This window comes from Fistularia commersonii, chromosome 4 (genome assembly GCF_037954325.1).
Source record: "Fistularia commersonii isolate RoL2024-O1a breed Wild chromosome 4, RoL_Fcom_v1.0, whole genome shotgun sequence".
Classification (NCBI taxonomy): domain Eukaryota; kingdom Metazoa; phylum Chordata; class Actinopteri; order Syngnathiformes; family Fistulariidae; genus Fistularia; species Fistularia commersonii.
This window is the reverse complement of record NC_141287.1, coordinates 2,407,402-2,434,884: the sequence shown is the minus strand read 5'-3', so window position 1 is coordinate 2,434,884 and position 27,483 is coordinate 2,407,402. Positions and strand designations below refer to the sequence as shown.

The 27,483-nt window shown below is 38.6% G+C and overlaps 1 protein-coding gene across 2 annotated transcripts in view; it reads left to right on the top strand.

Annotated features, from left to right (window-relative positions):
- The window catches only part of kalrna (kalirin RhoGEF kinase a), a 164,129-nt gene extending 144,755 nt beyond the window's left edge, over window positions 1–19,374 (top strand). For both annotated transcript variants that reach the window (XM_086144702.1, XM_086144701.1), the window contains 17 exons: window positions 83–160; window positions 398–583; window positions 738–909; window positions 1,325–1,545; window positions 3,134–3,435; window positions 6,655–6,817; window positions 8,650–8,712; window positions 8,921–8,948; window positions 9,578–9,740; window positions 9,834–9,955; window positions 10,987–11,118; window positions 11,221–11,382; window positions 11,537–11,615; window positions 11,713–11,764; window positions 12,024–12,172; window positions 12,412–12,550; window positions 14,053–19,374. In XM_086144702.1, coding sequence (XP_086000828.1) covers window positions 83–160; window positions 398–583; window positions 738–909; window positions 1,325–1,545; window positions 3,134–3,435; window positions 6,655–6,817; window positions 8,650–8,712; window positions 8,921–8,948; window positions 9,578–9,740; window positions 9,834–9,955; window positions 10,987–11,118; window positions 11,221–11,382; window positions 11,537–11,615; window positions 11,713–11,764; window positions 12,024–12,172; window positions 12,412–12,550; window positions 14,053–14,601 — 2,760 coding nt within the window. In that variant the 3' untranslated portion in view covers window positions 14,602–19,374. The remainder of the gene's footprint in view (window positions 1–82; window positions 161–397; window positions 584–737; window positions 910–1,324; window positions 1,546–3,133; window positions 3,436–6,654; window positions 6,818–8,649; window positions 8,713–8,920; window positions 8,949–9,577; window positions 9,741–9,833; window positions 9,956–10,986; window positions 11,119–11,220; window positions 11,383–11,536; window positions 11,616–11,712; window positions 11,765–12,023; window positions 12,173–12,411; window positions 12,551–14,052) is intronic.
- The last annotated feature ends 8,109 nt before the right edge of the window (window positions 19,375–27,483 follow it).

Sequence of the window (27,483 nt, the reverse complement as noted above, 5' to 3'; positions counted from 1 at the left end):
TTGATAAATGTGTCACGGCATCTACATGCTCACGAAATGGCTGCATCAACAACTTTTGTTTTTTTTTCTCTATCACTTACAGAAAGCTGTGGATTTGATGTCTCAGGTTCCTAAACTTTGCAACGACATGATGAATTTGGGCCGGTTACAGGGATATGAGGTACGGTAAATTGTATCTGTGTGCACTTCATTATTAATTTGTTAATTTCATGTCTCTGAGTGATAGTAAGAAATATCTTCTCGATTCCTCTGTATGTCTTGCACATGTGGAGAAATTTACAATACAGCGGATTTTGACTTTTTTAGCCATTTACCCACAATGCTTTTCAGAAGGAGTTAAGTCATGGAGGGGCACAGAGAAATTCAAGATTTTACATCCTTTTTTGCTACCCTGTAGGGTAAACTGACCAGTCAGGGCAAACTGCTGCAGCAGGAGACTTTCTTTGTGACCGAGCAAGATGCCGGCGTCTTGTCGCGCTCTAAAGAGCGGCGAGTATTCCTCTTCGAGCAGATCGTCATCTTCAGTGAGCTGCTCAGGAAAGGATCATCTACGCCAGGATACCAGTTCAAGAAGAGCATCAAGGTAACCGGAGGATGGAGTTTTTTAACACTAATGATAGAATTGAAGAAAGAATGACAAATGCTCAATCCTGAACACAGGATAGTGGTTCAAAACATTATATTGACAACAAAAATGTCCGTAATTCTCATAACGATAAAGATACTCGTACTTTTAGGTTTCTAACCTGGGCCTGGAAGAAAGTGTGGACAATGACCCTTGTAAGTTCGTCTTGTCGTGCCGCGGCTCCTCCGAGCGTTTCACCCTCCAGGCGGCCAACGTCGATATCAAACAGATCTGGGTCCGTCACATCCAAGAAGTTTTGGATGCTCAAAGCAATTTCCTATCAGGTGAGAGTAAGCCCAAGACAAGTTTATGACAAAATTTCTCATTAACAACAGGACCACAGATTCAGACCAGTGAGACAAAGCCTAATATCCAATATATCATATCAGTATGTCAGATTTACAGGTTTCCTGTAGAATGCAAATGCATTTTTTCTTGTGTAATGTTGCTGATATCTGGGGCTTTTAAGAGAAATTGGGTTATGCCAATATTGTCCAAAGTCTAAATTATTTCAAATAAATGCAATCGTATTTTTCTTCTAGCGAGAAAACATAGTGAAACTAATTACTGAGACTGGGAGTCAATGTTGACCATTAATACTACATTTTTATGTTTGATATTTCTAATATAATATTAAAATCAAAAGTAGATAGTCATGCTCTTTATGTATTTGGTTTTGTGCTCTACGGATGAATGTAGCTCTCCAGTCGCCTATAGAATACCAGAGGGAGAGAAGCAGAGGGGGAACCACCTCTTCCCTAACCAGAAACCGATCGTCCTCCGGCAACCGATCCAGTTTCATGTCGTCTCACAGCAGACCCTCCTCAGCGGTAGGACTTGGTGAGAAAGAGTCGGAGAGAAGCAGGAACCAGATGACAATGTCTACCTCCAATGGTGGTTCGTCATACTTTGATACAAGGGTGAGTTGCTCTAAAGTTTGACGGTCAGACAACCGCATCTAAATGAATGTTTTTTTTGTTTCCATAGTTGGAAAGTAGGTTTTGTAAAGGATGACTTCAGTGTCTGAGGTGAAATTTTTCGATTTGCACTGATTCGTAAAACCAGGTATATTGTCAGTTGCCTCCTTAATATCTTGTCTTGATTTTTCTGTTTGCCTTTTGCAATCTGTGAATTTCAATGTATTTTAAATGTATAATATCAAGGTGATTAAGAGTTACCGCTTAACTCAAGCTGTTAAACTATGTGAGAAACCCAGCATAGGAAGGAGCTAATAATAGGGATGTATGCGTGTGCTATACAGTATGCGGCATGAGAGTTTACACTGCAGCAGAGCGTTTGTGAACTAGGCCATTAAGTATGTCTTCTTTAAGTTTTCATCCACTGGAAATGTGTTAATCTATAGCTAAAAGCCAAGGGCAAAATGTGGGCTACTGCAAGTGCAGTGTGGGTATGTCGAGCCACTCTTTATGGCCTAATTCAACCAAACACCTTTTACTGTCTGCAGGAGGCTGAGCAGCACTTTGTACTTGCCAACCTGCCATGGACTAAAACTACTTCAACCCAATTTTTGTGAATTTTTTTTTGTTTTGTTTTTGCTTTAGTAAGGAGTTTGAAAATAAATGCTCATTTGTAAAAGGAGGGTATTCTTAGCGAAAGGCTCCGCAAGATTCGATTCATAGGTAGCCAGCCAGGATTGACTTTCAATAAGCTTGCATATCAGCCTGGGTTTATGATAAAGATGTGTTTTTTAATAACAGAGAATATTTCTATCACCAAAAACTATATGGTTCGTTGTTTTTACATTGTGCCAGTTAGGTGTTGCTGCACCTCCAGATGCAATGATGCAGGCTGAAAAAAGCCATTGATCTAAATGTTTTATGGCAAATACTGTGAGATGCCAGTTGCACGATATAGTATCACTTTACACATTCAGCTGAAAACTGAAAACAATGTGAGCACTGGATGCATCTTTTTTCCTTTGTGGACACACAATGTGAGAGACCGAAGCTAGAGTAAGAAATATCCTGCACAGTGGAGTCTGTGATTTTACTCATTTACGGGCTTATGGAGTTCTAGTTGTTTGTAAATCTTTATTTCACTCCCTTATTTACTGAGGTACAGTTCGAATCAGTGTCTCGCGTTATGACATCCTTCTCTTTGTTCAAGATTTGAAAGTGTTTCGTTATTATTGAGAGGGCATTTTCGTCAAATTATGGATATTTGCCTCCGCGATAAACGCCTGACTGAATTTTACAATCACTTTTCAGGTCTTTTAAACTTAGAAAAGATGGCTTACACTTTGTATTTGTTCTTCCTCCTGTTTCTTGGTCCTAACTCCCCCGTCCCGTCAGGTTGGAGTCCATCGCATCCAACTTGCTCAGCCCACATAGAAAAAACCCTCACCTTGTCCCTCATTGTTCTTTTCCTCTCTTCCTCCTTTTGTATTTCCACTCTCCATCCTTGTTTCCCCCACCCACCATCCACTAACACCCTTATTTTTTTCTCCTTGTTTCTTGTCGCCGGCTTTTCCTGTCCTCTCATCCTCAGGGGAGTGAAGGTGGATGTAACGGAGTCTCCTCAACCATGATAGTCACTCAGGATTACTCCGCGCTCAAAGAGAACGAAATCTGCGTCAGTCAGGGAGAGGTCGTCCAAATCTTGGCCACCAATCAACAGAATATGTATCTTGTTTACCGGCCCGCCAATAGCCAGTCACCCGCTGCCGAGGGCTGGGTGCCAGGACACATTTTGGGCCCTCTGTCAAAGCCCATAAAAGACTCTTCGTCTACTTCCTCCTTCACGGCGGCGGCGGCGGCGGCGGCGGCGGGGGCTGATGCCAACAACATCAAGTAAGTCCCAACCACCCAGCACTCCTTTGCCCGCAGACAGACGCACATCTCGAGTGGTTTCCCCAGATCGCTGGGACTGGATGAGAGGAGACCATTTAAAAAAAAAGCACTGTCAACTCATTTTCTTCTGTTCGGTCTGATTTTTTTTTCTTTTATTTTTATTTTAATCCCATGCTTCGTCCCCCCCCCACACACCCCTTATACTCCTTTACAACCCCTTTTGGACCTCCCAGGATGATTTCACTATTTAATCCATCCTGGTTGCTCCTCAGAGGTGAAAGGTACAGAGCAGAACTCATCTCTTGCTGTCCAAGTACGTTGCTTCAGTGATGCCTCCCGTTGAGCCAATGTTATTGTGACAGATCGTTGGCATCGACATGAAAATGGACACCGAGCTTGCAACCGTAACGAGAATACACACACACATTTTTTTAGGTGCAGATACGCACTTGGAGGTGAACCCTCAGAAGTAGACTGGATGAGTTATCTTGTAAGCTGTAGCTAAGAACCACTGTCACTCACGTGGAGCGAAAACCGGACTTATTTCAGTTTCTAACACCTGTTTTTTCTGCTTTGTTCTTTTTTTTTTCGTTGTTGTTTTTGTTTTGGTTTTTTTTTCTTTCACTGTCGATGGAAAGGAAAAAAAAATGCAGCTGACGCATTCAGGTGAACTCAGCTCTGTTCTCCGCTGTGGAGAAAATTGATTATGTTGTCTGTGGCAATCAATAGAGATTTGTTTGTCCCTCTTGCTGTTGTTATTGATTTCTGCCTTGTTAATTATTATTTTTATTTTATGGACAAAGTTGGATCTTTTCTCCTCCTTAATGTTGATATATATATATATTTTTTTTTAATTATGTCAGCACTTCACAGTGCCAAGATTTTTGTTTTCTTTCGACTGGCGCTCTAGAACATTCCTTTTTCAAAAAAGAAAATCCCTTTTGCACTATTTAAAATAAAAAGATATGAAGTCAGGCTGTGCAATATGTTTCATTTAATGGCAATGATCAGCATTGTACTGTTGGTAGTCTAATAAGGTTTTTAAATGTATTTTAAATATGTAAAATAAACCTTTTTGGACTTGAGCATGAGCTAGCAAAGCAACATAAATCTGAGGTTGTTTTGTTCTACATTGAAGGTGATTGACAGTTTGTAGTTTTTAATATTTGTAAATAAACTACAACGGGAAACATAAAAGGCAGTCCGACTAACTTTTTATTGTGAATGATATGGGTAAACATAAAATAGAACAGTTAGTATCGCCTGAAGATCTCTGCACTTTCCCCCTGTGTGTTTCAGCTTTTTGTAACTTTTGCGTTGTTATGTTGTAGTGAACTTTTCTTTTAATTATTTTAAGTTTGTACTAACATTTACTGTTTGGAACTCCACAAATGTTTTGTTTGTTATTTTCTTGTCCATTGTGTGGTGTTTTTTCAAAAAGAAAGGAAGCTACTTAAAAGTGCTAAATGTAAGAAGCCTCACTGATCTCGTTTTTATTTTAAAGTAATTAAGATCCTCTATAATATAGAGAAGAAGTACAACATTTTGATAGAGTGTCTGAAAATGTTGTTCAGCAGTCAAACATGGTGGATTTTTTTTAAGTAAAAAAAAAATTCCAGTTTAATGTTAGAAGATTTAATAAGTAAAACAAAATTGGAAAAACACCAATTAAACCTTTGCTGCATATCTTAACTAATATTAGTTCCGGGGCGGCCGAACACTCCTGGTTCGATTCTCGGTCGATTCTTTTACTGCTAGTGGTTCATCCATGATGGGTTAAATGCAGAGGAAAGGGATTAAAAAATGACAACATTTAAAAAAATAGTAAATCTTTAAAATTGTTGCAACTGCAAAAACTCTGCATTAGCTTTGTGCTTTGCATAGTATATTTTATAGAGTGCTACCTGCTCACATTTTCCCCGAGGACTCCCTATATTTTTTCACTTTCGATTCTTGTCATCATTTTCTTCCCTTCTCTAGAAGCACAAGTTTCGATGGCAAGTGTGATTTCTTGTTTCTGGCCTGTCACAGGTGTCCTCTTCAGTTATGTGTTCCCATTTCTTCCAACCCAAACTATACATCTGTGTCAATAAAGCTCCCGTGTCTCTGCCGCTCTGTCCTTCCTCTGAACTGCTGGACTCGAGGGTCTGGCTGCTGTTTCAGGCAACTTTGTGATAAATCTTGATGCACACGAAAAAAATGACAAGACACAACGAACACCTAAATCACACTGAAGTCAAGGATTGCAGAAGAAATAGACAATAAGTGACACCCAATGTGTTTTTATGGTATCTCATCGTCCTGTAAACCTGTAACAGGTTCTGGAGATGACATTTCCTTTTATTGATTAGAATAAACTGCCCAGCTGATAGTTTGAAACCCAGGTCAGGCATTGAATATGAAGAAGCTAGTTGTACAGTTGGTATAGATCATTACTAATCATTTTTAACTATACGGAGGAAAAAAATGTCCTTTTTTTATGATTAAATAATATTTTCATGAAATAAAGCGAACAGTTGAATCTTAGCTGTGGTAGTAAAATGCCAATTCAATATTTTCCCATCATTATTTAGATGAAAGTATCATTAAATATCAACGTTCTCAAAGGTCTAAGGGATTATTAGCAATATATATATATATATATATATATGTGTGTGTGTGTGTGTGTGTGTGTGTGTGTGTGTTTTTGTAAAGCTACATATGTAAATATATAATTTATGCAAAGCTACAATTTCAGTAGCTTTGTTTTTTTTTTTGTTTTATGTGACTACGAGGTATAATTTAACTTGTTTATTTGTTAAACAAATGTAAAACGTTCATATAAAATATAAATGATAGTTATAACTGACAGATAGAAATGAAATTTAGCTTTATGTCCAGTGGTAGTAAAATAAGCAGATAAGACAACAGTTTTGTTACATAATATTGGCTAAATCATTTGTTGCTTGCGGTTAAGGGAGACAGACTCTAAAAATAGTTTGGATAGCAAAATTTTAAATATTGACAATGAAGAAACATCACTTCACTGAAAATTCAGTACATATATATATATATATGTATATATGGCAGATTATTCACTTTATCTTGCCTGAGAGATTCAAGTATACATAAAATTTGGATGCATTAGGACTTTGACTGAGATGTTGCCTTTGCAGCCAGAACCTCTGATGGTCCTCTCTTGATAGCTCAGTTGATGTGTGTCATTCCCGTACTGCACAGGAAGTCTCTGTCGTGGAACACACTCCGTGCCAGGAAGCACACTGAAGCCAAGGAGGTCTCTACAGTAGGGGTCAGAGGGCAGGAGAATGGCCTCCTCCGTAAGACTAAAGAAACTACGCCCTCTGCCACGCTCACGTCCCCCGTTACTGGGGCGAAGGGCAAAGTGAGTAAAGCAGGCCGGCGGGAAATTCCGGTGATGTGTGTGGTCAAACGTCACCTGCCTCTCCTCGCCCCACTTTGTTTTGTTCTAAACCCGTGTGCGCGCATGTGTGTGTGCATACAAAAACAGTACTTTTGATGTGCTCAGCAGTGGTTCTCAACCTGGGTTAGGCAAGAAGTTAGACAGTTGATGTGAGTGACTGACAGGCTGCCGGTAGCATTCGGGAAACCTATTATATATGGATTTATGAAAATGACAAACAAAAAGGAATTGATTGAGTTTAATGGCCCTATGAATTTTTTAATGGTCCAATAGCCGTCCAATAGTGCCCACAAAAATGAAATCATTTTCAACTGAACATTTTGGGATGAGGCTTGGACTGCACTTGGCCCAGGTATTATCTACTAAATTTTTAAAAAGGATGATGAAAAATATAAATATGAAAACAAAGCTACGAATACATCCTAGTTGATGGTTGAGAACCACTGAAAACGTGATTTATTTATTATTTTCATGAATCTATTTTAACTATTTTAACCCCAAACCCTTGAATGCTGTTTTTGAAATAAACTTTTTCTGTTTTGTATTGTTGGATTTTTTTTCTTTCACTGTGCATGGATACATGGATAGAGGTAGATTTTTTATTTTATATTTTATCTTAAAACTTATATATCCTTTGAAGGTATTTTCTGTTGTGTACTAACATGGAAATTAGCTTTTTTGTGGGAAACATCACTTGTGCACACACTTGAATCTTAGACTAGTGGTTTTGACAAACCTCACACAACCAAATGACAAATTGTGTTCTAGTTTTAAGCAGTGATTTTGTTTAACACCCAACATCAGCAAGTATTCTGAAAAAGACAGAGATGAGTTGTCGAGATAGAAAGGCTGAGGCATTTTTGAATTATGTGGACAGAAATCCTTGATTTAAAAGCCTTGAATACATGGAAGTTCCAACAACTTTATAGGAGGTCTTTCTAAGACAGGGGTGGACAAACTACGGCCCGCGGGCCAAATCCGGCCCATTGCTCTTTTTAATCCGGCCCGCCAAAGATTGGTGCAGAATTCACACAAGACGTGAATGATTTAATGTTCGGATCATGAATGTGGGAGCTCAAACAGGGGATTATTTACATTTTGGGAGAACACTTGAGATTTTTCCTGAGCTGAATGACGCAGATTGGCTTTGTGATTTAGCCTTAACTTCGGACTTACTGACACACATGAATGAGCTGGATGTGAAGCTACAAGGGAAAAACAAAGGTTTGTGCATGAAATGCAAGCAAATGTTGGTTTTATGTTCACAAATGCATTTTTTTTTTTTTTATATATATATATGTGGGCTGATCTGGCCCGTCTGTTAAATTTTAAACGTCAATGTGGCCCCTGAGCCAAAAAGTTTGCCCAGTCCTGTCCTAAGAGATCACATCTCCTTGAATCACATACAGGAGGTTTGATAGTGTGAACTAGACCAGCTAAAAAAAAAAAAATGTTATCTCAGTGGAAAAAGTGTTTCACTATCTGCAGTGTTCATAATTTCATGAATACACCAAAGGTGAGTATTGGGGGCAGAAACGCCTCATGTTGACTATAATAGGACTGGAAGAATAGAAGGTTTCTAATAACCTCCTCATTCCACTGTTCCTTTTCTCCATACCTGCTTCTTTTATACATCAACATGACAATTAATTGCTTTCCACTTTATTTTACTCGTTACCCTCTGTTTTTTTGCTTCTCCTCACCCCTCAACTTATGTCCCCATCTATTTTTTTTTTTTTTTGCTCTCTTCCAACTTTCCACATTTCTCATCTCACACCCCAATTCTGCACCAGGACGTTCACACTTCCGACGAATCAGACTGTGATGATGACCTCGACCCAAAGACAGGCATGGAGGTACATGCAGCCATCAAAATCCAAAAGAAAAAAATTCTTTTTAGGATTGCAAAAGAGGACTGGAGTTGTTCCAGTAGCCAGTTACATCAGTTCAAAACCAATGAAAGAAAATGATGAATTACAATTGAAATGAATGCTCTGCTTTTACTTTAGTATTACATCCAGTCATGTGCTGTCGTGAGCATAACTTCTAACATCTGTTTTCCAGCTGCTCAACCCAAACTTCATCCAGGAAGGTAAGAAATAACCAAGGGTTTTCTACAGTCCTGCCTTTGAGACTGATCTAGAAATGGATGGAAGGCAGCTCTCTGAATAAGTTCACATCTAGATACACTGTTCCATCTAGATGTTCCCACGGATAATGGCTAACTGGTTAATAAAAGATTTTCAAGAGAGGTCTATAGTAAATACCAAAACTAAAGGTCGCATTACATCATGGTGCATGGCGCACATCTATTGACCGAGGTTAATCAGTTTACTTTGCAAAATTAACTATGTATAAAAGAATACAGGGAGTGAATTGTCAGCTTAAAGTTCCTGGTATGTTGAATTGGGAGTTTGTTGGACTGAAAAAAAAAGATATCCTTAGATTTGTAATAGTTAATTGTTAAGACTTGGAACATTAAGTTTTAACATGGTTGAGTGAATATTTTTCATTTCATTTCTTTTTTACGATCCCCGCATTTTCTGAAACTCATATAATTTAACTCTCATATTACGTTAAGGGTCAATTTGACCCATTGGGTCAATTTGTCTTCATTCGAGGGAACCCATTAAGATTATGTGACAATGATAGTGGAGTATTGAAAGCTTGCAAATACAAACTGGGGATATTAATTGGAGTTTGTGGTGCATTTCCTTGCAGTTGCACCAGAGTTCTTGGTAGCTCTGTCAGACATCGTGTGTGCGTTTGGCGAGACAGTGGTTCTATGCTGCAAAGTTTGTGGTCGTCCCAAACCCTCTGTAATCCTGAAAGGTCCCGACCAGAACACGGTGACGAGCAATAGCCGCTTTACCATTGAAATAAGGTAAAACTGCTCACTTATCTCAGTTGTTTAAAGCGTAGTTTACTGTCGTTTCCCACAGGAACACAGTTGATCACCTCTCCTTTCTGACTTTAGGGATACCGGTGACATTCTATTGAAGATTTGCAATCTAATGCCACAGGATACTGGTATTTACACCTGCGTTGCCATTAACGACCATGGCTCTGCCTCTTCCTCTGCCTCCATTAAAGTGCAAGGTGATGCACTTTCCTAAGTGGAGAGATAAGTTAGTCCAGATTCAAGGACGTGACATTTTTATATTCTTTCTACTTGACTTTGACTTGTTTTCCTGACATGTAGTGCCTTCTAGTGGTATTAGTTGCAATAAGTTTTAAAAAAATGATCTTCATATATATATGGATAGATCAATTGTCTCTATTGTAAGTCGCTTTGGATAAAAGCGTCTGCCAAATGCAATGTAATGTAATGTAATGTAGATAGATAGATAGATAGATAGATAGATAGATAGATAGATAGATCACTGCAATGGTTTTAAAGTGTTGTGTTGTTAATACTGAGGCTTGTGTGGTGGATGTTGGGACTAATTATAATCCCATTCTGCATTTAATGCTTGACATGATTTACCTCATTCAAACAATGAATAAGTTTTGTACTTTAAGTCCAAATGCGTAACAAAAAAAAGCCCTATTCTTAGGAAGATGAAGGATTTAGTTGAAATGAAATGCAAGTGTTATTTGCAGTGCTTATGTCCTCTATTGTAAGTTGCTTTGGATAAAAGCGTCTGCCAAATGTAATGTAATGTAATGTAATGTAATGAAATGAAGGCATCGTAGTTTTTGTACTTTAAGTCCAAATGTGTAACAAAAAAAGCCCTATTCTTAGGAAGATGAAGGATTTAGTTGAAATGAAGGCATCGTAGTTTTTGTACTTTAAGTCCAAATGTGTAACAAAAAAAGGCTTATTTTTAGGAAGATGAACGATTAAGTTGAAATGAAGGCATTGTAGTTTTTGTACTTTAAGTCCAAATTGCATTGTGTATTTGCAAGTGTATTTGCAGTCTCTATGTCCTCTATTGTAAGTCGCTTTGGATAAAAGCGTCTGCCAAATGTAATGTAATGTAAAATGCGTAACAAAAAAGCCCTATTCCTAGGAAGATGAAGGATTTAGTTGAAACGAAGGCATCGTTTTCTATCACGTGGCGGTCCATATTCGTTAACCTTCACAGAGAAGGAGCTGTTTGCTGAAGCATATTTGTGCAACCCCTCAGGGATCCCCGCAGCCCCAGGGAGGCCTGTAGCCCAGGAGACCAACAGCACAACGGTGATGGTCCACTGGCCGCCTCCAGCTTCGTCTGCTCACTCAGCCGTCAGCAGCTACGCCATAGAGTACAGACAGGAGGGTGTGCACGCTTTGACCGCTTTAACAATCAATAGAAGCCACTGACTTCAACACACACGTTTTAACGCTTTTCCTCCCTTCATCACCCCCTTGACGCCCCAAGACTCGTTGTTATGGCAACAAGTGGCCAGCAGCAAGGAAGAGTGTCTCCAGATTGACACTCTAATTCCCTGTGGTCACTATCAGTTCAGAGTGCGGGCCTGTAATCGTTGGGGTGTCGGACCGCCATCGGAGCCATCTGATATGGTTACACTACCCAGCAGCAGTAAGTCAACACAGGAATACACATGCACAAACACACACACACACACACACAGTATGAATACAATTGCCTGCAATCTTATAACACATAAACTACAGTATTTCGACCAAACAAGGGAGGGAATAATCCGCTACCGTTTTGCTCTGTTTTTGCCCAGACGCTGGGAGTGATGGAACAGGAGTACAGTGGAAAGAAAATTTCGAGTCTGCCTTCACTGAGATCTGTGAGATTGGACGGTACATCATTTTCCGTCAATCAATACCTTTCTCAATCAAATAGATTAGCGATCCGCGCTGAAGGGATGGGACTTAATTGTTTTGTTTTTTTCATCAGGGGACGTTTTTCTGTGGTGAGAAAATGTCTCAACAAGGTCACAAAGAAGGAGGTAATCATTCTTAATATTTTTACTGTCTATTTATTGAACTGCCAATTTCTGTAACAATTAAAAAAACATGGATCTCATACACACGATATACCCGATCGAGTCATTTCAAATATTTTTGGGTTTGCTGCAATGTGTTGCTTCACATCGCTTTTAGAGAGAGAGCAGTATTGCAACAACTTTAAACATGCTTTTTACAGAAATGTAATTTTTGGTATTTACATTTTCAGTATTTCTGATAGCATGTCTGTCTTCTTGCCAGGTTGCAGTGAAATTTGTGAGTAAAAAGATGCAGAGGAAGGAGCAGGTGGCTCATGAAGCTGATATCCTCCAACAAGTGCAGAACAATCAGCTGGTGAAACTCCTGGAAACATATGAATCCTCTTCATCTCTAATGCTGATCCTGGAGCTGTAAGGCAAACATTATAAAATATACATAAAAAAAAAAAAACACATGCACACCATGAGTCTAGACACTTAATCTCTCGTCTCTGATTGTCATTTTTTTGCTGTTTTGCAGCTGTAAAATCCACTTTTTCTGATTTTCTTGATGTTTTTTTTTTTAAAATCTGTTATAGAACTGAGCCGGTCATCTGTATTCCACTTATAATGAGCTATTTAATGAAATATTTCCTATGTGTGTGTATCAGGATGGATGATGGAAGACTACTCGACTACCTGGCGGCCCATGACGAACTGATGGAGGAGAAGGTAGCGTTCTTCATATCGCAGATATTGGAGGCGTTGAAGCACCTGCACGCCTGCAGAGTTGCACATCTGGACCTGAAGGTATGAATTAATGATCATGATACGAATTTTAAATATCAAACACGACTTAGCGATTGTTACGGGACCAGGTTCTGGTTTGGGGTCTGTTTTTTTTTTTTTTTTTTTTTTCAGTTGCTCTGAAAAATAATAATAATAATAATAATAATAACCTTTATTTATACTTGTAAGACCACTGAGGTCTCCCTCATTTTCAGGGTCGACAAGTTTACAAACAAAGCAGAGCACAGCACAACAATAAAATGAGATCAAAATAAAAAACAGGAGATAAACTAAAACAGGTGAAAATGAGATTGAATTAAAAACAGGTACGGAAGCAGTAGATAAAACTCGAAACAAGTAAAAAAATGAGATCAAATTAAAAGTACAAGGGGATGGATAGAACTAAAAACAAGTACAATTGGCAGTACAAATTAAAAAAAAACAGTAGATAAACTAAAAACAGGTGCAAATGTGATTAAATTAAAGACAGTACGGAAGCAGTAGATAAAACTCAAAACAAGTAAAAAAATGAGATCAAATTAAAAGTACAAGGGGATGGATAGAACTAAAAACAAGTACAATTGGCAGTACAAATTAAAAAAACAGTAGATAAATTAAAGACAGTACGGAAGCAGTAGATAAAACTCGAAACAAGTAAAAAAATGAGATCAAATTAAAAGTACAAGTGGATGGATAGAACTAGAAACAAGTACAATTGGCAGTACAAATTAAAAAAACAGTAGATAAATTAAAGACAGTACGGAAGCAGTAGATAAAACTCGAAACAAGTAAAAAAATGAGATCAAATTAAAAGTACAAGTGGATGGATAGAACTAGAAACAAGTACAATTGGCAGTACAAATTAAAAAAACAGTAGATAAATTAAAGACAGTACGGAAGCAGTAGATAAAACTCGAAACAAGTAAAAAAATGAGATCAAATTAAAAGTACAAGGGGATGGATAGAACTAGAAACAAGTACAATCGGCAGTACAAATTAAAAAAACAGTAGATAAATTAAAGACAGTACGGAAGCAGTAGATAAAACTCGAAACAAGTAAAAAAATGAGATCAAATTAAAAGTACAAGGGGATGGATAGAACTAAAAACAAGTACAATTGGCAGTACAAATTAAAAAAACAGTAGATAAATTAAAGACAGTACGGAAGCAGTAGATAAAACTCGAAACAAGTAAAAAAATGAGATCAAATTAAAAGTACAAGGGGATGGATAGAACTAGAAACAAGTACAATTGGCAGTACAAATTAAAAAAACAGTAGATAAATTAAAGACAGTACGGAAGCAGTAGATAAAACTCGAAACAAGTAAAAAAATGAGATCAAATTAAAAGTACAAGTGGATGGATAGAACTAGAAACAAGTACAATTGGCAGTACAAATTAAAAAAACAGTAGATAAATTAAAGACAGTACGGAAGCAGTAGATAAAACTCGAAACATGTAAGAATTAGATCAAATTAAAAACTACAAATTAAAAACTACAAGAATAATTTTCTCCTCTCCAGCCTGAGAACGTCATGGTGGATCTCCATTCTCCTACACCGTGCATTAAGCTGATCGACCTCGGGGATGCTGTCCAGCTGCCTGCGCATCGTCACTATGTCCACCTGTTGTTGGGAAACCCGGAGTTTGCCGCTCCCGAGCTCATTTGCGCCACACCAGTCTCCATGGCAACTGACATGTGGAGTGTCGGCGTGCTCGCTTACGTAATGCTCAGCGGAGTGTCGCCGTTTCTCGACGAATCTCCGGAGGAGACGTGCGTCAACATCTGTCGCCTGGACTTCTGCTTCCCGGATGAATATTTCAGTGGTGTCAGCCAGGCGGCCAGAGATTTTGTGACGTCGCTCCTCCAGCAGGAGCCCAGGAAGAGGCCAAGTGCTACGTCCTGTCTGCAGCACCCCTGGGTGGGGATGCACAGTGGAGAATACTCCAAGATTCCTCTGGACACAACACGACTAGCCATGTTCATTGAGCGCAGGAGGCAGCTGCATGATGTTCGGCCTGTCACAAATATCAAAGTGCTGGTGAGCAACAGTATGGGCAATTCACTGTGAAGCCTCGAGCTACCGCAAAAGCGGGAACGACACAAATTTAAGCATTTCCTTTTTATGTATTTAGTATTGCATGATTAAGAAAAGGGATTTAGAAACCGGATGTGATACTTGTCATCTTGCTGCAACCACAAATCTCTTAACTTCGTGTCCAAACGTAAGAGTAGAAAACATGTTGCCGGACATCTCATCTGTTCTGTTCTTTAGAGTCCAAAGTTATAAAAATAAATTGGATATAAGAAACCTCCATCAGGCTTTTAATGTTTTACGTGAGTTATTTTTTTAAGTGAGACCGCAGTGGCCAAAGAGCAGGCGATATGTTCTTACGAACATATTTTACACTTTTAAAACTAGTCTTGGAGAAAGAATAAAAGTGCAGGAATTAATCAAAAGCATTAATGGGAAAATGCCTCCCCAAAAGTGGGAACAAATTAGACCAGTGGCAGTGACCTATTAAGTTGTGTCTCAGCTTAAACTAAGCACAAAAATAAGCAAATACATTTATTTCATGAAAACAACGATTCAATTAATTCAAAATTTGGACACATTTTTATCCTTCGACAGTCCCCGCAATATTCAAATATACAAAATGCAAAGTTCTGACCGGGCAAAATTAGACTTTTTAAAGAACCCCCAAACTCCCAAATTATGAAATGAAAAAATGTTTACTTTACAATATGTTGTAGTTTCTTATTATTCCAGGCAAACTGAAAACATGTTTTGATTCTGGATTTATATTTAACTTTGATATTTACGCATACATTTCATTATAAAAAACAAACACAAATTTTTCTGGCAGAACTACCAGCACTCAGCAGGAGAATTTGACCCGAGCACAATAAAACTTAATTTAGGACCCCTAGAGGGCAGTAAATCATTAGAAATCTGAGCAATATCTTGCCTTAGATGAGGCCCTAAATATGTTTTTGCCTCCCTTGCAGATTTAAAGATGCGCAAAAGATGTGATACGATTGTGATAAGTAAACTTTAACCACCAGTACACAATAACACTTGATTTAGCACGACAAATCGGAACGCCATATGCTGTATTACATTGACCATTAGACCAAATCCCATAAGGTCATGTGTCTGTTGCTGATTGCTGAAATATAACATTTACGTCAATGTGATTTTTTTTTTTTTTCCCATTTAAAATAAGTGCAAAACACAATGCCTGAATAACGGAATCATGGGGGGGAAACTTTTCCAAAATATCAGTTTCAAATATTTATGTGTTATTTGTCAATAACAGTTGAATAACCAGGAGATATTTAATAATAAATACAAAACATGTTAACGCAAAACTCATAGTGTTTACGAATATATATTTGGATATTGTGGGATTAATTTATCGGCCATGTAAGGGAGAAAAGAGACAAAAAGATCAGTTTGTTCTGCCGTCACCAATACTGTAGGTTGTTACAGTATATAGGATAGAATGTTGTGTTTTTAAAATTGTTTAAGATGACTATGTGTTTCACAACACAATATGACTAAGTAGTGTTAGTATGAAATACAGCTATTAGGAAAAACAATGCAGTACGATTATTAATGTGGGGTTACTTCTACATCACACATTCACTCGATTTCAATAATGTGATATTCTGTCATAATGATGTATTGATGGGTAGTTACAGGACAAGATTTGGGTACGGAAGTGTGTTTCACCCAAATTAGTCCTGCTTTCTGTTCGGCCTCTGATATCGAAAACAAGGGTGTCTTAACACAGCCGTCATTAGTGAGTCACTGAAGATCGGTTTGTTTTCATTGGTTGCCAAAGCATTGAAGCTTGCTGTGTTGTTTTTTTTTTGTATTGAATTGTATTTATTTGAGTGTAACAATGGACATGAAGAATGGAAATGAAGTGCTTTGTGTCAGAAGAACATGGCTGACCTGAAACCACCCTTGCTGTTTTCACCAAAGCTGAGGTCTATGAAGTGATACAGAGTTAGACAGGAGGAGCACAATCTAACTCTTCTGAAGGTTCAAGTGGAAGTATCTGGAAAGAATGGACACACACTCTTTCACAAAGGAGATTTTCACATTTGTTGTGATCGAAGAGGAGACACCAAGATGACTGATGCCTTTTCAAAAGGACAACATTTTTACTTTTTTTTTTTTTTTTTTTTTTTTGGGTCAGGCATCATCTAAATGTTTACAGATACTTCGAATCTTGCTTAGGTAGTTTACAAAAAAAAAAAAAAAAAAAGCAGAATCAGGGAAATCCTGCATGTAAAAATCTCCAGGGATGGTTTAGAAATCAGGTTAGAGATCTCTCTGTTACTTAAACACCAATGGAATTTGGTGTTAATGTAAGCAATGCTCTTCACACTGGAATGTTTTTTGTTAACATTTGTGTCCACCAGCCACTGTGGAAATTCTCAGTCATGGGATTTAGATCTTACTCATCTGGCTTGTAAAATGGCTCACATGGCTGCTCACTTATATAACGGCAGACGGTTTCCTGTTTGTGCTTTAACTGATGAATGTAATTTATTGTAGAATGTGTTCTGCTGTCTGCTTTTCCTTTCACGACACTCCCCGCTGACCATTTTGCATTCCTTAGCCTCAATAAGCATTTGGTGTCAAAACCCCCTCGGAAAGCATTTACTTTCATGCGGGCAGTGATGTTGATTTCAGTGAATATGAGCTCCCAGCTGTGTGGAGGCAGAGTTAAACAAGGTAACCAGCAGCCATATTGAGGTACCACTTGGTGCTGATCTAGACTGTTAATAATCAACATTTTCTTCCTGTCAGGGACTTTTAATCATCGCTCATTGCTGGACGAGTACCATGTCCGACATTACCAATTTTAGCCTTGAGTGATTTTCACCATATCCAGATTGGACCCTGATTTTGGGCCAAAGCTATAAATAGACAGCCATCCTGAATGCAAGCTTTTGCAAATGTTATGTAAACCACAGGAGAAGGTTCAATGCTATTACTACAGATCTTGAAAGAGGACAACTGAGACGGATGCCCACGCAAACAAATCCACGGTTACATCATCTGGCTAAGCAAATGTAGCTAACATTATAGCAATGCTTTAACATGAATGTTTATGGAGGTGAACCCATGACTAATGCATTGGTTAATGGTCCATAGAGGAAGAACTCTTTAGACATCTGCCTCCCTAATCTGGTTTAGGTACCAAATCAATAAAATACTTCTTTATTATGACTCTTTAATTTTGGTCAACATTTGAAAATACCTAATGATAGAAATCAGGATTGTTTAACTTGTCAAATCCGTTTTAATCGTCCTGGGCCCAATCAACAATGCCGTTCTTGAAATTCCACTGTTTGCTAAAATCATTGATAAAAATAATTTCCATGCCGTTTGGTGTGATTCAACCAGTCTCTTCATGTTTATTGATTTTTTTTTTTTTTTTTCTTGAAGTAGTCTTAGGAGATTTTATTAATAAAAACAACACATAGCTGAACTGAAATTGCCTTTGTACACTTATTCATTTAAAGATATCATGTCTAAGCAGTATTGAGCTAGATAAGCTAAGCATTACAGCCTTCCAACAAGCACTAACTAGCCAATGTTAATTTTTTTCACAAAACTTGTGCTCTGACAATTCAGTCAGGTGATGAAAATCTTTTGTTGTTGCACAGCAGAAATCGCTGTTTTTTTTTTTTAATTATGACACACAAATAAACAGTATCATTATTTCACCAACCTTACTGCTTCAGATGTAATACAATTGATAAAGAAAAAAAGAGAAATTAAGCATTTGAAAAAAAAAAAACAATAAAAAGTCATCTAAATTAATTTTGTTGCACTTGTACAAATGCTAATTTAATACTTTCCAGTGTCCATGCTGATTGAACAATATATTTTAACTTTTTAGATGCAGGTATAGTACTATGCCAATGTAGCGCAATGCAGACAACATAGTAAATTAAGACCGACTATTACAAGGACTGCATCCCAACACAGAGGCAAAGGGGACTAAAAAAATAATCATGGAAACGACAATAATTTCCTGGCAATGAAAGACATTTTTATTTAATATTGCTTCAAATTTCATAGTCAACAATCTGAAGAATTCCATCATTTTCTGTTCCTTTTTTTTTTTCTTAAGGGCTAAAGAGATAATCAAATTAAGATCACTTACAGAAAGAAGACTTGGACTTAACATGTTTTCGATATATAAATTGCTTTTAAGTATGAGTGCATATGTGCATGTGCAATCATACATTATGCCATGAAGACATCCCAAAACTATGAGAATGTCCTACAAATTCACATTTAAATGTTGAATGTGCCAGTTTTACCTGCAAATAAACATTGCTTTGTTTTTTCTCTAATTTCTATAAAGACTGGCTTTAAAGCAAAACCCCAATTAACAAACATCATCTTCATGTGTACACATATATATATGTATATATATATATATACATATATATATATGTCTGTGTGTGTGTGTGTATAAAAATACAGCGACATGTCTATGATGCAATGAGAAAACAGATAAATTAATAAACATGACAAGCAATTTAACTGATGACCAAAGGGTAAATCTTCCCACAGACTTGTTGATAATCTAGTCAGTTGTTCCTCGCTCCATTTTGGCTTAACCTGTGTTTCAGTACTAGATGATGCTGTGATACTGATGTTGATGCTGATCTTTGTCCATAGAGAAACTAGACGCTGGTGGCTTCTGTTGCTGTCCGAAGCAGCGCATCTGTACAGGCTGCCTCTCCTTAGTCCACCAAACCCCAAAAGTTTGGTACTCTTTACTAATAAAGGATCTGCTTGTTTCTTTTTGTTCTGCTTGTCGTGTCACTCTTTGAACTTTTAAATGTAAAATGATTCTGGTAAGGAGGACGATAAAAAAAAGCTATAATGACCTGCGGAGGGAAATGCTAGGAGGATTTGGTGTAACTATAATAATTTTTGGGCGATGGTACAAGATAAAGGGCAGGGAAGACAATAATTTAAATGCAAAGCAGACAAAGTTTAAGGTCCTAATAATCTGCTTAATTTGTTATTTATAATTTTGTGTGAACTCTTTTGGTCTTTATTGAAGTTTCTACCCAAACAACTTAGAAATGTATAGGTAAGCTGTTTTTTATTTTATTTTTTACTTTAAAAAATTAAGATTAAGATTGGGAAGAAGATTTTTTGGGGGGAAAAGACAGTGTTTCTGCTATTTTCTATTATTATTCAATGGGCTTAAATAGCAATTTATATTTATGGCACTCTTACATGTGTGTAATATACAGTTCATTTTCTATTTGAAAAGACAAATCATAACTTATATGTTACTGTGATAATTGTTCTGAAACACACAAACACACAAAGACACACACACAAAGCTCACATACAATTGGTTGTTTAAACAAGGTATATTTACAGACATTCACTCCAAGCAGGTCAAAGAGAAATGCTGAACAAAGCTGCTTCACAGTGAAGCAACCAATGTGTGTGTGTGTGTGTGTGTGTGTGTGTGTGTGTGTGTGCTGTGGAAAGTCACGGAGCAGGTTAAATTAACTCAGCCACTAACCCTGCTTATTAGAAATACATTTGATCATAAACCAGGGCACATTTGGAAACAGTTGCAGTTTACCAATTTGCTTGACTAACATTACACTGTTTTGAAATTAAAAAGAATTAAGAAAAAACAAACAAAAAAAAAATTCTTGCCTGATCCAGAGCCGTCAATATTTTGGATACCTTTGATTGGTGTGTGTGTTTTTTTTCATATACTACCGCATGGCATATTGTAGTACAATAAATTTATTTTATTCAATTTTAATTTTTTTATATTTATGTAAAAGTATTGTTTTCATAATGCTGCACTGTTCTCTGGCAAAATCCCAGAAATCTCTTTGTCCACGATGTCCATCTGTGTTTTTGCACACTTATTATGATTTGGTGTTTTACCTGGCTGGAAAAAAACAGTTTTCACCTAAGAACAATAAAGATACTTTGAACTGGGAACACAAAGTTCAAGTGACAAAAAAAACTTCAAACACAAAAAAAAAATTGCTCAGCTTAATCAGGGTTTGGTTTAAAATAAGCACAAGTTGAGGGGACAATCGTGGTTTATAAAACAAAGTCCGGAACCTTGGTTGAAAACAGGAAATAAACACCTGTGGGTGTTGGGTGAGTAATAAGGATTCCTCTGAGTTTATATCATCCACTTCTTGAAACTATATTCCTGAGCTTTCTCTCTTTCTTGCAGGAGAGCTAATTTTTTATTATAGTTTTGTTATCACAAAAGCATGCGTACATGCCTGCCTGTGTGTTTACACATGAAATATTCACCAAATTTTCTCACCATGATACATCAGAATCGATAAAAAAAAAAAAAACTTGAACAATATCTTTAGTCCAATATTCTGCTTTCTTGAAGTATTTTGATTACTAACCTCTAGATGGCAGCATTATTATGTTTTTTTTTTTTGTTTGTTTTTGTCCTTTTTTTAGCGTAGCAAAAAAGGCTTCATAGTGTTCACTGTCTCTAAAGTTAATTTGGTTTCTTTTAAGTTCATAAAGCAAACGAAAAGCAACACAAAATAGCAACACCATTGACACCACTGTGATGATTTTTCCTGACATGCATTAAAAATGAGCTGCAGTTCTTCTTCTTTCGGCTTTTCCCTTCAGGGGTCGCAACAGCAAATCAACTTTCTCCATTTAATCCTATTCTCTGTATCCTCCCCTCACACACAAACTACCTTCATATCTTCTCTCACTACGTCCTTAAATCTTCTCTTTGGTCTTCCTCGAGACCTCCTGCCTGGCAGCTCCAATTCCAGAATCCGTCTACCAATATATTCACTATCCCTCCTCTGTACATGAGCGAACCATCTTAGTCTGGCTTCTCTGACCTTCTCTCCAAAACATCGAACATGTGCTGTTCCTCTGATGGACTCATTCTTGATCCTCTCCATCCTGGTCACTCCCAAAGAGAACCTCAACATCTTCATCTCTGCAACCTCTACTTCCGCCTCCTGTCTTTTCGTCATTGTCACAGTTTCTAGTCCAAACATCATCGCTGGTCTCATAACTGTCTTGTACACCTTTCCTTTTATTCTGGCCGATATTCTTCTATCACATAGTACCCCTGACACTTTTCTCCACCCATCCCAACCTGCTTGGATCCGTCACCTCTTTTCCACACTCTCCGTTGCTCTGGACTGTTGAACCCAAGTACCTGAAATCCTCCACTTCCTGTAGCCTCACCGTTCCACCCGAGTTCCTCTCATTCACACACATATATTCTGTCTTGCTGCGACTAACTTTCATTCCTCTCCTTTCCAGAGCATACCTCCACCTCTAGATTTTCCTCCACTTGTGAGGTGCTCTCATTACAGATCACAATGTCATCTGCAAACATCACTGCCATCGAAATTCCTGTCTAACCTCATCTGTCTGCCTGTCCATCACCATTGCGAACAAGAAGAGGCTCAGAGCTGATCCCTGATGGAGTCTCAACTCCACCTTGAACTTCTACCCCTACAGCAAACTGTACCAGTGTCTCACAGCTAGCATACATGTCCTGCACCAGTTTAACATACTTCTCTGCCACTCCAGACTTCCTCATACAATACCACAGCTCCTCTCTTGGCACCCTTTCATTTGCAGTCGGAGTGTGCCCTCCACAGAGCCACAGTGCCCTCCAAGTTCATTTTTGTGATTCAAGTAACAGCAGTGTTCACTGTCAAGGTTAGAGAAACAAATCTGCTTTCCAAAGGTCCAAAATTTGAAATGAAAAATGAAAATATCTTTTTCATTTTTCAGAGTGGATTTTCATCACTTTGCCATGTATTATGGCATTTATCAGACATAATTAATCAGTTACTAAATGGTGAGAGTGTAGCCAAACAGCATAGGATGGTGGTTTGTAGGATGACTCTGGTGACAAGGAAGATCAAGAGGACAAAGGCAGAGCAGAGGACAAAGTGGTGGAAGCTGAAAAGGGAGGAGTGTTGTATGGTTTTTAGGGAGGAGTTGAGAAAGGCTCTGGGTGGTCAGGGTGAGCTTCCAGATGATTGGACAACAACAGCTAGTGTTATCAGGGTGACAGGTAAGAGAATAAATGGTGTGTGTGGTCTAGAAGGAAAGTAGATAAGGAGACTTGGTGGTGGCATGACAAGTGCAGGAGCAATACAGAGAAAGTGGTTTGCAAAGAAGAAGTTGGACACTGAAGGGACTGAAGAGAACAAATAGGAGTACAGGGAAATAGAGCATAAGGTGCAGCCACAGCTACAGATTTTTTGGGAGTGGGCAGCACATCACATGATGCTCAGAGGATGAAACTCATATGATTAGATTCCACGCTCCAGAGCTCGCTCCATGTGAGTTTTTTCCTCTCAACCCCCTCCCACCTCACCAACCGGCCCTGTTTGGCTTGTGCATCTGACTGATTCTTCTTGTTGATGCACCTCTGCTGCCACCATGGTACGACACTCATCTGTAAATGCCCTCTGCAAGAGAGGTGTTAAAACTCCAAGGCCAAAGCCTCCTCTTCCATGTTGGACGTGGCCCACTAGGTCACGAAGAGCTGATATGGCCTGTCGCACCACTGTGGCAGGGGTCCACCTCTTCCCTTTTGCTAGGGTAAGAGTGGCACCTCTTACCATAGGGTCCTGGGAGTCAGTGAGGGACATGTCCAGCCTCATCTTGCCACACTTGATATCTTTAACCAGACTAAAAATTGGCAGTGACAGGGCTCCTTTGTTGTAAAGTCCTACACCGCTGACGCATTTGGGAAGTCCAAACCATTTCTTCATGAGTGTGTACTCGCCTTTCCAGTCAGTTGGCATGGCTAAGCGAGATCTTGTACATGGTCAATGGTCATGGACAAGAGTCTGGGTAGCAGGCCAAACTGGTAACACCAGAGCTTCAGTTTGCCTGGCAGTGCAGTGTTGTTGATTTGCTTTAGACCATTACCCAAGTCCTGTCGGAGTTGCTGAAGTTTCTGGGTGTCTTCTAGGTCGCATTATACCATCAACCAAAGGCTCTTGATGGGGTTCTCTAGGACTGTTGGTATTGGCTGATGTAGTACAGCTCGTCTGTTAGTTAGCCTTTAACGATGAACTCCGTTCTTGGCCGCTGGAGTTTCTGAAGAAGGGGCCGGAGCATGGTTTTGTTGTTGTGACGATGGTCATATCATCCGTGTAGGCTCTCATTGGCTGAAGACACAGGCCACTCTTGGTCCACTCACCTCCCGCCACCCAACAACATGCCTGTATAGTAACCTCCACTGCCAAGGCAAAAGCCAGAGTGGAAATTGTGTAGCCTGCCATGATGATGAATTCCAGATGCTGCTATGCAAGTGGTGATGTTTTCAATTGTTATACAGAAATGGAGATCCTGAAAGAAGCTCTTGACCAAATATGCGATGTGGGTTAGTACATCAAAATATTTGAAGGTCATCCATAAGATTTCGTGAGGGACTGACCCAAAAGCATTGGCAAGATCTCAGAAAATCACATGTAGGTCTCTTTGTTCCTTTTTGGCAGATTATATCTGGTGCAAGATGATATTGGTATGCTTCAGACATCCTGAGAGGCCCTAGAGTCCGGCCTTCTGCACTGATGTATCAATGAAGTTGTTTCTTTACAGGTATGTAGGGAGCCCTTGGGAAAGGACACTGAAAAATATGTTTCTCTCTACATTCATCTGGCTGATTTGGCAGAACTGTATATTGATAGTTGGACCTAATTCTCTCTATATATTGACAAGCTAAAAGTATTTTTAAAATTAGGTTTGTCTTTGAGCGTGTCACTATGTTGTTGGTTGATGTTACCACGACCGGGTGGAAAAGAGTTGTCAAAAGCACTGAATGTTAGATAAAATAAAATATTGATTTTTTTTTTTTGGCACTATATTGAAGTTGAGTAAAACAAAAGATAAGGTGTGATGAGTGAAGTTTAACGGCGATGTGTGTAGTTTGAGGTTGCAAGAGGTTATAAAAGGTTCTTAACCCTCTTATTATGTTAAGGGTCAATTTGACCCATTTCACCCATTGACCCAATGGGTCAAATTGACCCTTAACATAATATGAGGGTTAATCTAACTATATAAATTGCTCAACTCATAACTTTCCATAGTATCAAGATGTATCTAGAAAGCATAATGATTTTTCACATGCCATCAGTTTGTAAAGTCAGGGGATGTCATTTTTTTTCTTGGATAAACAGGTCTTGCCAGGGTCCCCAGCCTTTTCAGCTACAAGTCCACAGCTTTGTAGCGGCTACTTCAGAGAGTCAGCATCCACTTGGCATCGTTTCCATTTCGAAAACCAGTGATTTGGCTTTTGGAGCAACTTGAAAGTACAAGCCGACACCACAAGAATGAGGCTGAGGGCTTCTTTGTGCGATAGGGAAAAAGGGTTAGGGGGTGTTGGCGATGTGTGTGCATATGCAGAAGATTTTTTGGGGGAGTTCACCCCCTCCTGCCAGTCATGCTTAGCAGGCATTAGCTGCCTTTTTGCTGGAGTTAACACAGAGGTACAACAGAAGTTTTGTCTCAAGGTCCAACTACCCCCCTTCGCCCCCCCACAGTAGACTAATGCCAAAGAGCAGCAAACACCCCCCTCGGAAAACGTGCAAGAACATTTAAGAATGGCGAATACACACTGCTCTTTCTTTTTCAATTTTTGCATCCCTCTCGTCTTCCTGTTGGTTTATTCATCTCCTCCTGATTGCCAGTACTTGTACAAAATGGTAATGTATGTTTTCTGAGATCATATTAACAGGCCTCCCAATGCTATTTACTAGAGTAAATATTGCAATATTTGGGGAATTATTTGCTTTTGTGTGCAGTAAATGAGTTGTCAGAAGGAAGTAACTGGACTTCACCGGTTGTAACTGCGTGCCTCTACACATTGCTCAAGTTCCTACAAGGGGGAGGCAGAGTTTAGCCCGACTTAATCCAATGTTTTTCATCTTTCCCTGTGTCTTCTTTTCCACATCATGTATCTTTTTCACTGCATCCGTCCTCTGGTTTTATTTGGTTTTATTAGCAATCTTCATCAGTTTCTGTGGACCAAAGTTCAGCAGTTCACCAGCAAAGGCGTTTAGGCACCATATACTTCTTCCATACTTTCATGTTTAAATTTAAGATTGACCCCAAATGAAGATCTTGAACTTAATCCCATAAGCCACGAACTAGAGAGGTGAAGAAAAAAAAAAAACTTTCTAAGTTCAATGTTATCATATAAGCCTTAAAAGAAATGATCTTAATAAACAGATCTTCTATTTTATTTTATTTTATTTTATTTTATTTTATTTTATTTTATTTTATTTTATTTTATTTTATTTTATTTTATTTTGTTAATTAACTAGGTAAGTAAAAGCGCAACCAAATAACTATGTATTATCTGTACTATAAGAACAATGCAGATAATAATAGAAAGATACACAAAAAAAAATCAGCACAGTGAAATGAAGGAAAAAAATGTACATATTTGTGTTGAGGCTGCACAGTGGCGCAGTGGCTAACGCTTCAGTGTACTGTAGAGTTTGCATGTTTTCCCCGTGTCTGCGTGGGTTACCTCAGGGTTCTCTGGTTTTTTGGTTACAGCCCAAAACCATGCAGGTTAAATGGAAAAAATTGTGAAAATTGTGAGAATGAGTGAGTGAGAGAATGTTTTTTTGGATCAGTCCAGGGTGTACCCCGCCTCTCGCCCGATTACAGCTGGGATAGGCTCCAGCAGGCCCCGCGACCCTTGGTGCAGGATAAGCAGAAGATGGATGGATGTTAGCGTTGTGTTGCAATTAGTTGTGTTGCAACTTATTAACAAGAGTATTCGAGTTGTTACATACGCATAAATATACTGCTCAAAAAAATAAAGGGAACACTTGAACAACACAATGTAACTCCAAGTCAATCCCACTTGTGTGAAATCATAGTGTCCACTCAGGAAGCAACACAGATTCATTTTGACTTGTTTTAAGGACATTACATCGAAGTTGGATCAGCCTGGAGTTTGTTTTTACACTTTAATTTTGAGTGTGATTCCTAATCCAGACCTCCATGGGTTGATATAATTGATTTCCATTGATCATTTTTGTGTGATTTTGTTGTCAGCACATTCAACTGTGTAAAGAGCAAAATATTTCATAAGAATATTTCATTCATTTAGATCTAGGATGTGTTTTTTAAGTGTTCCCTTTATTTTTTTGAGCAGTGTATGTTTGCCTATCGGCAGTATTAAGATGAGGATTGTTAATGAGTATTGTTTGAATTTCTCTGCAGCTTTTACAATCCTGATCACAGAATAGAGGGTAAGATACTGAAAGGGCGTTGAACAATTGGGACCATGATGCAAAGTCCATTGCTGTTGACTCCTTGCTGAACTTTGAAACCTTCCAAGATGATGCTTTAGTACTTTATACCATTGCAATGTGAGTGGTAGCGGTAGAATGCTTTTTCATACATTGGTGACATTGGTAATGCAGCCTCAGGGCGGCACTGGCCCGTGTCTCTCCAAGCCTGGCTTGGGGGGGCACGGAGCAGTGTCTCTCTGTGCCGGTCCCAAGCCCGGATAAATGCAGAGGGTTGCGTCAGGAAGGGCATCCGGCGTAAAACTTTTGCCAAAACCAAATATGCGAGTCAACCAAAACTATACCATACCGGATCGGTCGCGGACCGGGTTAACAACGACCGCCATTGGTACTGATGACCTACAGGGTACTAATGGAAATTGGGCTACTGTGGGTCGAAGAACAAGAACAAGAACAAGAACAAGAACAAGAACAAGAACAAGAACAAGAACAAGAGGAGGAGTGCGTGTTCGGAAGCAGAGAGAGAGGAGGAAAGGAAAGAGTCTGGGACTGAGAGTAGGGACTTTGAATATTGGGACTATGACAGGAAAAGGTAGAGAGTTGGTGGACATGATGCAGAGAAGGAAGGTGGATA